At 51.8% G+C, this 12,626-nt stretch overlaps 1 protein-coding gene across 1 annotated transcript in view; it reads right to left on the reverse strand.

Moving 5' to 3' along the window:
* The window catches only part of Rph3a (rabphilin 3A), a 70,086-nt gene that overhangs the window by 22,926 nt on the left and 34,534 nt on the right, over nucleotides 1-12,626 (reverse strand). Inside the window, exon 5 of the mRNA XM_055606342.1 lies at nucleotides 12,318-12,464. Coding sequence (XP_055462317.1) covers nucleotides 12,318-12,464 — 147 coding nt within the window. The remainder of the gene's footprint in view (nucleotides 1-12,317; nucleotides 12,465-12,626) is intronic.

Below are 12,626 nucleotides of genomic sequence, written 5' to 3' on the forward strand. Positions count from 1 at the left end.
TGGGAAACAGCCTCCAGAGAGGGTCATGGACAGCCTCACCCACAACCATCATATGAACTCTGCCCTGAGGGTCCTCTGGCTCCTGAAAATTCTGAGGCCACATGAGACCTGGGCTACATGAGACCCTGTCTCAAAGAAAAGAACTAAATAAATAAACAGACCAAAAACAACCCTTAATTTTTATTTCCTTCTAGAAGCAATACACGGTGCGGCCCTCTTTCATGGTGGTGTCGGCAGCGCCGGGCCCAGCTCCCTGCCAGCCCCACCATCATGAGGGGAAGTGACTGCATTTGACTGTACATTGGGCTGCGGTGCTGGTCGGGCAGGTCATCTGCACTTCCTATTTGTGATGTTTGCAGCTTGTGATGAGTTTAGCCTTCCACCACCCCCGCACACCATGAGGATCCTCTGTGCCCATTTATTCAACTCAGAAAACCAAGACCACTTAGCCAAAGGGCAGTAAGAGCCGAGATCAAGACTCAGTCTGCCCCACCTCCCCAAGCTCTGCTCCTTGCTGCCATACACAGAGCAACACGCCCAGCAATGCTGGGCAGCCGAACTTCACCCTGACCTGACCTCATGCCTTTCCCACACCAACAGTCTCTCTGTCGTCGATAATGCCTGAGCTGTACGTGGTGACTTCGGCTGCTCCTGTGCCCTGTGGCTGACTCAAGCATCTAGGAGGCTGAGGCAGGAGAATCACGAGTGTGAGGAAAGCCAGGCTACTTAAGAGAGCTCCAGGTCAGCCCAGATACATAGGGCTATCTCATGCACCTCCTCCCCTCAGAGAAACTGACAGCAACAAAATCCACCAGGGACTTGTGAGACAGTGCTCTCCACAGAAAGCTTGCCTTGCAAGCATGAGAGACAGCCAAGTTTTTAAAGATGCTGGGCATGGAGATGCTCACTGATAACCACAGCACTGAAGAGGGGGAGACGGGAGACCCCTGGGCTCACTGGCTGGCCAGCCCAGACTATCTGGAGAACTGCTGGCCAGTGAGAACTGGATAAACAAGGTGGAGGGAGGGAAAAAGAGATGGAGAAAGGGGGAGAGAAAGAGAGAGAATATGAATAAAACTAACCACCACCCAAAAAGAAAACCCTTAATGTAGGACCCTGCTGTTGTATTTCAGCCAGGCTCTGCTCCCTAAAGTCCAGTTTCATCCAGGAAATACTGGGCCACACCGGTGTTTGCCAAACTGTGCTTTTGGCTCCCTGGGGGTTCCAGCTAAGGTGGGGGTGGCAGGAGATTCTGAGAGCCCCACACCCCATCTCCTCCATGTGGGCCTGCTTTCAGCTCTCTTAGTTGGTGGCATCGGATGAGGTTGCCTTTGGTCGTTTGGTCTCATGGTTCTCAAATCCTGCAGAGTAGATAAACCAGCATGGCTCTCAGTGTTGTGGGATGCCACAGGAGAGTGAGGGCATGAGGCCGGCTGTGGGGGAGCAGCAAGAGAGCACAGAGGCATTCTTTTCATCAAGAGTCTCTTCTGTTACTCTGGCCAGAAAATCTTCTCATGTGGCTCAGTCCTTTTCGTTCTCTGGGACAAGACAGCTGAGAAAAAGCAACTTAAAGGGAGAAGAGAATTCATTTGGCTCACAGTCGCAAAGCCTCTCAGTCCATCATGGTGGGAAGAGGGGGGATCTCTTTAATCCATGGGAACGTGTGGAAGAGGCAGAGAGTGCACTAGGAACCAGGGGTGGGTAAAATCTCCAATGGCCTCCCCTTAGTGACACGATTCCTCTAGCTAGGACCTGTCAGGGGAGGTTCCACAGCATCCCCCAAAGAGCTCTCCCATCTGGGGAACAAATACTCAACACAGAAGCCTAGCTGAGGAAGCATTTCAGATTTGAGAGACAGGATCTGTCCTGTCATGCGGGCCCAAGGCACAAAGGTGAGAGGCTTGCAAAGGTCACACAGCTATGGTCAGTCTAGGCTGTAATGTGCTTCACTGGGGAACATTTTATAGGGGGTTCCAGTTCCTTCCTGCCTCTTCCTGGACAGGAAGGGCACAGTTTGCCTCTTCTTTGTAACGGCCTTGCCAGAATGCCTGGCCCTTCCATGATCAAGCTTACAAGCCTGTCACCCCATTCATTCAAGGCAGGTCTCCGGAGTGTGTGTCAGAGATTTTACAAATTGTACCCCCAGAATGAAGACCGTGTTTTGATGCCCCCGGCCCTTGTCACAGCAGTAGGGAGGAGGGTATGAGGTGGCGGGTGGACCTTTCTTCTTGGCCAAGATCTCGAGCATGAGCAAGGCCTCTCATGCCCACCTACGTGGACACTGACCCCTCAGCCCCGAATGTGAGCCAATGTGGAAGGCCCCTAAAGCCAGAGCTTTTAAACACAGAGATAAAACTTTGCAAGGGGCTAGGTTGAAGCCATGCCACCATGTGTGACTGGCGGGCTGGCAGCCTAGTGATAGAGCATGCCTGTTCTTTCGTGCCAGAACCATTTGCCCTTCTAGGTCTCAGCTGGAGAGCTCTTGACACTCTGGGTCCCCTCACTGCCTGTCACTCATCCAGCTTTGTGATGAAGCTCTCACAATCAGGCTCCAGCTCCATCTCTGTGATGGGTCCAGCTAACCCATACATCCATGTTTAACCATGCAGCCCTGAGCAAGTGTTTCCCAAACCCACGGTCCACCTTGAGCCTCCAGGGAGCACACTGAATGTTCAGGGAATGGTTTTATTGGCTCAGCACCAGGCTGAGGAACCCACATTTTAAAGGGGCTTCCCATGTGCTCTCTGTTGGCCATTCCTGCACCAAATTTTTTTTTCTGGTCCTGGAAATGGAACCCAGGGCCCCCTGTGTGCTAGGTTGACGCTCCACTCCCCAGCCATGCCCAGATCACTCCTAGCCCTCCCACCTCCCTACTCCCATCCCCCCACTACCCTACCCCCATCTCCATTCCTCCCCCCACCCCACCCCCGCTGACTAGGAAGAGGTGAGAGGGAACTCATGTGAACCCTCGCCTCAAGATGCTAAGTGGGAAAAGAGCCCCAAGCAGTCAGGCTGGGAGTATGAGGCAGTAGGCATCACGGCTGAATATCTTTGCAGTGTGCACCAAAGAGAAAGCAAACGAGAAATCAAAGCACTGGCCTCAAGTATTGTCCCTGTCCCCCTGGGAAGCAGCACTTCTCCTCTCCACTTTAACTCCTCGTGGGGAGCACACGTCACCTTTCATTAGGCAAGAAAAGGACATTTCCCAAGCTCAAGTTATGCAGATGGGAGGCTAAAGGGCAAGAGTGAAAATCCTTCCTCTCAGCCAGTCGATGGCTGTGCTGGCGTTTTCTTAACTGCAGCTGGTTACTTGGCTTGAGCTGAGTGGAAACCACAGATCCTCAAAAAACCACTGCACAAACAGCCCCGTAGAGTCTTCAAGGAGCTTGCAAACTTCCTCCGTGAAATCTCACAATTGAGGCCCCCAGGGTCAGTGTCTCTTTCAGGTTGTTAGGCCCAAGCTCCTGCAGTGGCTCATTAAGGTCTGAACACTCAGTACCCTTGCTAGCCCCAAGCTCCAAAATCCTTCCATGATCCTCCCCAAGACAACACAGTCATGTTTGCTGCAGGAGTAGCCCACTCTCTGTTACCAATTTCTGTCCAAGCTAGCTTGCTGCTACTGTGATAAGGACCGAGACCAAAAGCAACTTGGGGAGAGAAGGGGTTAATTTGGCTTACAGCTGAGGGAAGTCAAGGCAGGAACCTGGAGATGGGAACTGAACCAGACCATGGAGGAACAGGACTTACTGGCTTGCCCCTTGGACTCACATTCAGCCACCTTTCTTATGCTTTCCAGGACTACTGGCCAAGGGGATGACACCGCCCACAGTGGGATGAACCCTCCCACACCAATCATCAATCAGGAAAATGCCTCCAGAGACTTCTCGAAAAGCCAGTCTGATGGAGGCATTTTCTAAGATTTCCTCGAGCTTGTGTCAAGTTGACAAAAACAAAACAACAACAAAAACTAACCAGCCCAATGAACTTGAATGACCTTGGCTCTCCTGGTACCCTCTGCCTAGCTTCTGATATAAGGGGGAGGGCATGCAGTGTCACATAAACCACCCTCAAACCTCCTAACGTGGGTAGCGCTCAGAGATGTCAGGTCCTAGAGCCCAGACACCCAGCCCAGCTGTTTCTTCTGTCCTTGGTGCTGAGATGGTCCCTGAGGCAGCCCGATGTTTTATTGCTGTCTCCTCTGCATTCATCCCCTGCTCAGACACCCAATTAGCCAGCCACTGTACATCGCTGGCACTCTCCAGCTAGAGTCTTTACATGCCCAGTTGACTTTATGACGCCCGGAGAGCTGACTTTTGTACTGTCTGTACTCTGGGGCTCTCCCATGTGCCTCTGTGACCAGGATGTTGTACTCTGCTTGGGAACACACCCTCCTGTCATGTAAGAGGCTGGGGTGACTACAGGGCTCAGGGCCTGCTCTAAACGCACCTCCAGAGGACAGCGGTTCTCGGCCTTCCTAACATCACCGCCCTTAATGCAGTTCCTCGTGTTGTGCTGACCCCCAACTGGAAAATTGTTTGTGCTGCTACTTCATAACTGTAATTGAATCGCAATGTAAATATGTTTGGAGACAGAGGTTTGCCAAAGGGGTCAGGACCCAGGTGGTCCATTGGACAACCTGTACCCTGGCACATGTGCTACACCCTCAAATGATCAGCATCTACATGCAAAAGTACATCTTTACACACGTGGCTCTGGGCTCTGGGGAGAAGCCATCCCCCCAACATGCCCTGTCGAGACAAGCAGCACAACTACGGGTGGATCTCTGGCTCCTGTGAAGAGTCCAAGCTGACCCCACAACGCCCCAGCCACTGTCTGGGCTGCCAGTTAGCAAGGCCGCAGACCCCGAGATGTGGAGGAGATAAATGGCTTTCTGCTGCAGGGGAACCAGCATGATGGAAAGCTTGCTGCGTATCTACATGCAGTTCTGTGCACTGGCCAGAACCAGCACGGATAAAGGCCTGAACTATGGGGACTTACCAACAAGTGGGCGGGGCCAGAGCAGCTGCAGCACCATCTCACGGGGATTCTCAGCACCGACAGTGGGAGCTGTCTGTCTGTCTAGCTCTGTTTCCCACCTCCTCTGTCCCTGCCCCATCAATTCTTGAGTCCCCCTGCTCACTCTTTGCCTCCCCTGATTGCCAAACAGGGGGATATTAGCGAGGAATTCCTTAAGCTATGGGGCTGTAGTGTTGTCAGAGTGGAGGTGGCCCATCTGCCCTGAGCAGGAGATGACTGCTCTGGAGGAAGCCAGCCCCACGCTCCCAGGCACGGCTCTCGGAACCTGTCCTTAAATGACCAGGCTGCCCCCACGCGCAGCTGACATTCAGGGCCTGTGCCTGGCAGGCTCACCAAACCTCCCCCCTGAGCGGCCACAGTTCCCGTGTTACCTTGGGGTGGTTAGTGTGCCGGGTTCTGTGCTAGGTACTCCCCCCCACCTTGTTTTCCTTGAGCAGTAAACACTTGTCAGATTGGTCCTGTTAATTCCTCCCTGCTTTGCAGATGGGGTCACTGAGGCACGCAGAGGGCAGTCACGCACAAGGGGCACTTGTGGCTGGTCTAATTGCCTGGACATTAAATGGGGACGTTTATGTCATTCAGTGCTCAGGGTTGTGGCTCAGTCTATGCTCCTCTGTTTCCATCATGATAACTGGAACTGAGAGAGGGTGCCGAAGCAATCAATCCGACACATATCCGAGACACCTGTGAATGCCTGTCTGTCTCTCTGTGTCCCTCCACCATCTGTCAACTGCCCTCGCCACCTGCGCTCCCCAGAGGCAGCAGAATGTGAAAGATGCTTAAATTCAGAGCCTCGTGTGGCCACAGGAAGGCTGTGCAAACCTGGTGGAGCCTTCAGATTCCTCAGCTGTTAGGCAGCAATGAGCCTTTTGTCTCCCTGAGGACACTACATGGGTGAGAGGAGGTACACAGCCTCCGAGAGTTCCTGGCACAGGGTGGAAGAAATACTTCTCTGTGGGGTAGCAGCTTAGGGCTACAGCTGTGGGCCACCCTGGACTCCTGTTCCTAGCTCCATCGCCTGTTAGCTGTGCAGCTCGGGACAGGTTGCTTAGCCTCTCTGTGCCTCAATTCTTTTGTCCATAAAACAGTGATGACAATACTATGTTCTACAGCATGGGGCCTCTACCAAGGCTGTGAATGCCCTTCTTGGAGCTCTAATCACAGGGTAGGTATTTGACTATGACTATAGAAAAATCGTCTGCCCATGTCTTCTGTTCATGAACCATCAGCAAAGGGACACAGGAAACAGGAAATGGTTTCAGCCAGGGATCACTTTACCCAGGGGGATACTGGTCGGTGTCTAGAGACTAGCTGGTTAGCACGGCTAGTAGGGTTCCCTACAGGCATCTGATAGGCAGAGACCAGAGACGCTGTTTAACCATCATGTGACCCGCAGCACAGCCCTCAATATGAAGAATTTCCCAGGCCCTCACGCAGGTGGGTATTGAGGTTGAAAAGCAGGGGGTGAAATGGGCTTGGGAGCCACCTGACTGGACAGATGGGGTATGGGACGCCTCAAGGGCAAAGAGACCCAGAATAGCCGATGAGTTTGCCTCCTACCCAGGCATACCGTTCACGAGGTGTTGATTACACTCCCTTGATGGCAGACGCTGGGACCACTCGGGAATTCAGAAAAGCGTCATTTGCTTTGTCCTAACAACGATTCCACAAAACTCAATGACGAATCATGCATGTGCATGCATGTGTACACATATGCCTATCTGCATGCAGGTGTGTGTGGGGTCAGAGGTCAGCGTTTGCCTTCATTGCCCTCCACCTTCTTTTTTGAGACCAAGTCCCTCACTGAACCTGGCTGGTGCTCGCTGGTTCCACCAGGCTGGCTGGCCCCACAATGGGTTCCTGGAATCACTCTGTCTCCACTCACTGTCTCCAGATCCCCCAGCTCCTGCTGGCTTTTAGGTGAGGGCTGTGGCTCTGAACTCAGGTCCTCACCCTGAGCCAGCAGCTGAGCTTTGGAGTTTATTCCCCCCCCCCCACCTTTTAAAGACAGATCTCACTATGAGCCCAGGCTGAGCTTGAACTTGAGCCTCCTGAATGCTGGGATTATAGGTATGTACCACTAAACATGACTAAGGCTGAATGGATACTGGAGAGCACTTGTCTGACACCTGGGGAAACTGAGGTACTACTCAGCTGTTTTCAACACTGGGTAGTTAGAGTCCATACTAAGCCTGATGAAATCTGTGGATATTTGCTTCTTCTGGAAAAATAAAATGAACATGTGTAAAAGCATGTCCAGAATCCTGGGTATCCCTGACCCTGACTCACATCCCTGAAAGGCCGGGGCTCTGGACTGAAGGATGAAGCGTATAGAAGGGAAACTAAGCCGGCTGTCTGTGTCCTTGTCTAGCCATGCCAATGACACCTGCCAAGGAGATACATTGTGGAAAAATTCTGTGCCAAACAGTTGGGGTGGGGGTAGTGAACCCCAGCAGGGAAGTGACAGGGACACAATGGATTCCGAAATGACAGGTCTTTTTTCATCTCTCTGGATTCTTCCTCCATCGTCGAGTTGGGATGTCAAGGTTAATGACAAATCCTAATTACTTTTCTGGAGTCCGATGTTTCAGGAAGCTGACCTCGAACACAGCCACCCAGCTGCTGCCTCTTTGCAGGCAGGATACGTGCAAATGCCTTGGAGGGGTTCCAGACAGAAGGAAGTACAATGGGGACACAGAAGGACAGCCTAATGGACAGAGGCTCTGTCACGTAGAGGGAGCAGGGAGGCAGACGAATTTTCTAGGCAAATGTTTCATTCTGGACTTAGCTCATTCCGAAAGTCCCATGACAACCAACATGTCCTTCCAACTCAGCCGGGCCCTCTCCCACTCAGAGAGCCCCCAGCAGCCTCGTTTCCATGGAGATGTGGCATGGCCCTGTCTGCTAACACATGGGGTGAGAGGTTTCTTCTGAGCCTGCCGTGTTCCTGATCTCAGATCCCTGCAGCCTCCAATCAGGTTCCCCTGTGATCACAAATCAGGGGTCTCCAAGGATGACAGCCAGTCCCATCCTCCCCCTGCACGCAGCAGCCCTCTTCTCTTAAGGAGATGGGACCTTTCCCTTCCATAGTAGACCATAGTCTCGGTCCCAGATCTGGCTGTAATGACATTTAGTGACCCCCACTCCTTGCACTTTGCACTCCTTGTTGAAAAGGAGCTGGGCTGGGTGAGCTACTGAACAAGAAAGGATGTGAGGGGTTGGGGTTGGGGTTGGGGTGGGGACAAGAAGACACAGGACCCTCCAGTGGAGTGTAATCCTGCTGGCAGCTGAACACACCAAAGTAAACATCCCAGACAATGCCCCCTGAAACAGAAAACCAGAAAACACCCAGCAAAGCCATGCCTGAATTGGGTTTGTTTTTTTTTTTTTCATTTTTAAAAAATATTTTTACTAGTTCTTTGATGATTTTCATACCGTGTGTTTTAATCACATTCATCCTTCCTCCCCCAACTCTTCCAAATCCCTACTCCCTTCCCTGCACATTCAACTTTGCATTTTTTTATTTTTTATTTATTACAATTTATTCACTTTGTATCCCGGCAGGAGCCCCCTCCCTCTTCTCCTCCCATGTCCCTCTCCCAGTCCACTGATAGGGGAGGTCCTCTTCCTCTTTCATCTGATTCTAGCCTATCAGGTCTCATCAGAACTGGCTGCATTGTCTTCCTCTGTGGCCTGGCAAGGCTGCTTCTCCCAGGGAGAGGTAATCAAAGAGCTGCACCCATGCCTGAATTCTTAATCCCTTGAATCATGAACAACAAAAAATATATCACTGTGGCTTTAAGCCACTTTTTTTTTCATATTTTGTTGCATAGCGGTGGATAGCCTGAGAACCTGGTTAAAGTTAGCAGTTTCCCATCTCCTGCCAAGTCTGCTTCACCTAATCCTGGAGAACAAACCAGGAGCCTCCAACTTGTGCCTGAAGAGAGAGTATGTACAAACAAGGCAGTTGGATGAGGTCCTCTCCCAGCCATCACCTCTCCATCTTCACATCCTGAACAGGGCAGAGCTGGGGCATGTGGGTGGAGAGCACATGAGCATTTAGAGCCTGTGATGGAGATGCAGGAAGGCAGCTTGGGACTCTACATAACCTGGGACTCTCCTGAGCTCTTAGTTTCAGCAAAACTGTTCGAGAGAGGAAGCAAGACCTCCTGGGAGGCCTGATACCTTTCTCCCCCAGAACTCAGAGTCCAACAGTGATGCTTATCTGCAGTGGGCAGATTAACAAGGCAGGAAGGAGTCCAGAGGCCACCTGCTAAGCTTGAACTCTTAAATGGAAATTTGGGTTTGGGGCTGGCAAGGTGGCTAAAGGGGCTTGCAGCCCAGATTGATGACATGAGTTCAGTCCCCAGAACCACACAGTGAAAGGGAAAAACTGACCCCTAAGAATTGTCTCATGACCTCCATACGTAAGCCATGGCATGCACGTGTGCATGTAAAGAAATAAAATGGAACATGTATATCCCCCAGACTTGGCACATAGTGGGTACACAATGACTGGTGCCCTTAAGGGGATTACTGTCCATGTTGGTTCAAAGTGGCCTCATAGTGTTCCAGATGGCTTCAGTTGGGTAAGAGAAAAGACAACTCAAGCATCAGGACCCAGATGGGGACAGAAGCACCTGAAACCCTAACCCAGTTAAAAAGAGACCCTTTCCTTGGAGACATGGCCAACAATGCAGGGAGAGGACCTCAGTAGACACACCCAATCACTGTAGCAGCTGAGTGAGCAGGAAGGCTTCTGAGAGTCAGCAGAGGAAACTGTGGCAGAGAGAGCTCTTGCTCACTGAGAGCCCCAGATAGCAGAACCCTTTCTACATTGTCACTCCCCACCCGGGGCCCCCACAGGACTTTCATCTGATCCTCTTCTAGGGACTGTAGGAGGAACAGGAACGGAGGCACGGGGTGGAGCTTAGACACGAATAGCATCGGGCTTGCCTCTGGCAACGCTGCCAGGCTGGAGACACAGCCTGCCCAGACCTCCGGGGCTGCCCTCCCCACTCCAGGAAGCCAGGGAGAAAATACACCAGCTCAGCAAAGGTATAATTCTGCCAGGCCAGATTTGGCTAGGGATTCCTGGAAGCCTCTCAAATTTCTTTCCGGGGAAGCCAGGGGCTGCTGGGACATTAGGGCTTGCCAAACCGAAGCATCCCAGCACAGGTGCAGACCAAAAGCTTCAGCAAGTACAGAACAAAACAAAACAAAACAACAACAAAAAAGCAAAAACCATTTCGATTCAAAAACTAAACTGCCTGTTGGATAGCTGCCATTTACTAAAAGTGTTCTTTTCCATCGTTCATTTGCATATTTAGTCACCAAGGAATGCCAACTCTATTTTGCACATGAGGAAACTGAGGCTCGGGAGCAAAGTGGCTACTACCAGAGAAGATGAATGGCTGAACCAGAATTTGAACCCAGGTCTCCTTGATCTGGGGGACCCTAGCTCTCAGCCAAGGTGCTTTGCCTCATGCCATCAAGTCAGTGTCAGGCCACAGAGGACAAGAGAGGGACTTGCTAACCTTCTGCTAGAAGCGGGAGGGGGTAGACAAAAGTACTTCGGGTCAGGTTCTCTTCGAGGTGCCAAGAACTGTTTATGCTCAGCTATTTTCTTTTACAGTAGCACGGGGCCCCCAGCCCGTGGGATGGTAGCACACATATCTGCAGAGCTGGGGAGAGTGATCCCAGCAGCCATGTAAAAAGTCAGGCATGGCAGTAAGTGCCTGGAATCCTAGTACCTCCTGGAGAGAGAAAGGAGGGTCCCTGGACATTGGCCAGCTAGCTGCACGGATGTGCTGTAAGTGAGGGCCCTTTCTCAACGATGGTAGAATGTGACTGAGAGAGACACCGGAGTCTACAGCACAGGACTAGAGGAAAGACTTCCTGAGGACAAGAGACACTTCTCAACTGCTCCCCAGTTTCCACTGGGGACTGGGATGTAATGGACTATTTGTTGGTCTTTCTGTAGCTATGCTGAGTCTTCCCTTTTCTCAGTCACCCCACCCCTGATTGACCCCGACATTTATCCACTCTTCATCCTCCCAGCTCCCCCTGCCATGCACTCACTCTTTTCTCTTCCACATCTGCTTCTGGCAAGCCCTGCCTCCCTCCCCTCCACAAGCCATTATCCCCTCTCTCTGAGACCCACTTTCCCCTCCTTCCTCTCATCCATTAAACACCGTGGCAACTAGGGCATGCCCATCATCTCATCCCATCCTCTCCAGAACCCTGAGACATCTTTACACCCTCCCTCCCCTCAGCAGATGGGGGGGGTGGCTTAGGGAGGTGAATCCTTCCACTCCCATTCCACCAGGGTCTCCACCTCGGCTGCCACGCACACAGTGTCTGCCCGCCATATGCCTGATGCCATTGTAAAACTGCAGCGGCACTTCTCAACCTGTGGGTCTTGCCCTCGTTGAGGGATCAAGTAACACGTTCACAGGGGACACCTAAGACCACTGGGAAACACAGATATTTACATGATGATTCATAACAGCAGAAAATGACAGTTACAAAGTAGCAGTGAAAATAATTTTCTGGGGGGGGGGTCACCACAATGTGAGGAACTGTATCAAAGGGTCACAGCATTAGGAAGGCAGAGAATTCGTGCTGAATAGCTTACTCTGGGGTGTGCTCTTGTATATTCTCTTTAGTGTATTTATAGAACGCACGGTATTGCTTTGATATATATAGCCTGTTGTGATCAGGTGGGCATCTTTGGTGTATCCATCTCATCATTGGGAGCACTGAGCTCTTCCCTGTCAGCTGTTTTAAAAGACTCAGTTCATTGACAGCCATGATTCCTGTGCTGCGCTGTAGGGTACCAAAAGTCATTTTTCCTGGCCAGTTGCCCACAGCCATAAACCCTTTCTCTACTCTCCCTGCCCTTGAGCCTTTGCCTGCACTGTCAAGTTTAGTCTCTTCTGCTCACCATCTCCGCCAACTCCACCCTCAGTGGGGCATTAAATACTTTTAGAACTCTCTAAAAGCAAAGCTCTCATCAGCTAAGCCAGCCAGTGTACATACCCGTAGCAAAGCCTCCATGGTCAATCTCCCTCTGCCCTGTCTCCAGGCTCCTCACTTCCCTCCTTCCATGCACACCCAATATGAACATGCCTGACCCAGCCCATTATATCCTCTCTCCACCCTCCTCATCTTCTGGATCAGATTCCTACCTCATGCAACAAGGATCCTGGGTCACAAATGACCAACCGCCCCACCCCAGCACCACCATGCAGCCTCAGAGGAGGCAAAGCCGGCCCTACCCAATGCGCTCCTGTTCCATTGCCTCCATCTTCTCGGCCCGAGCGATCACCCGGTTGATGATTTCCTTCTCCTCATCTGTCAGCTCTTCCTGCTTCCTCTGTCTGTCGGTCTGTGCACCTGGAAGGACAGACCATCCTGCCTGTAGCCTGTAAGGCAAAGGGGAAGGCATGAGATGGGTCAGGAAATCCCAGTTGTCAGGACCGAGACCCAGGGATCTGCAAAATTAGAGCTGAAGCTTCTGCAAGGAGCCTCAGTGGCAGGAGACCGTGGGCAGAATGGTACCTCTGAGCCCCAGCTTGCTATCTGAT

Source organism: Psammomys obesus, unplaced genomic scaffold (assembly GCF_907164565.1).
Source record: "Psammomys obesus unplaced genomic scaffold, mPsaObe1.curated_primary_1811, whole genome shotgun sequence".
NCBI lineage: Eukaryota > Metazoa > Chordata > Mammalia > Rodentia > Muridae > Psammomys > Psammomys obesus.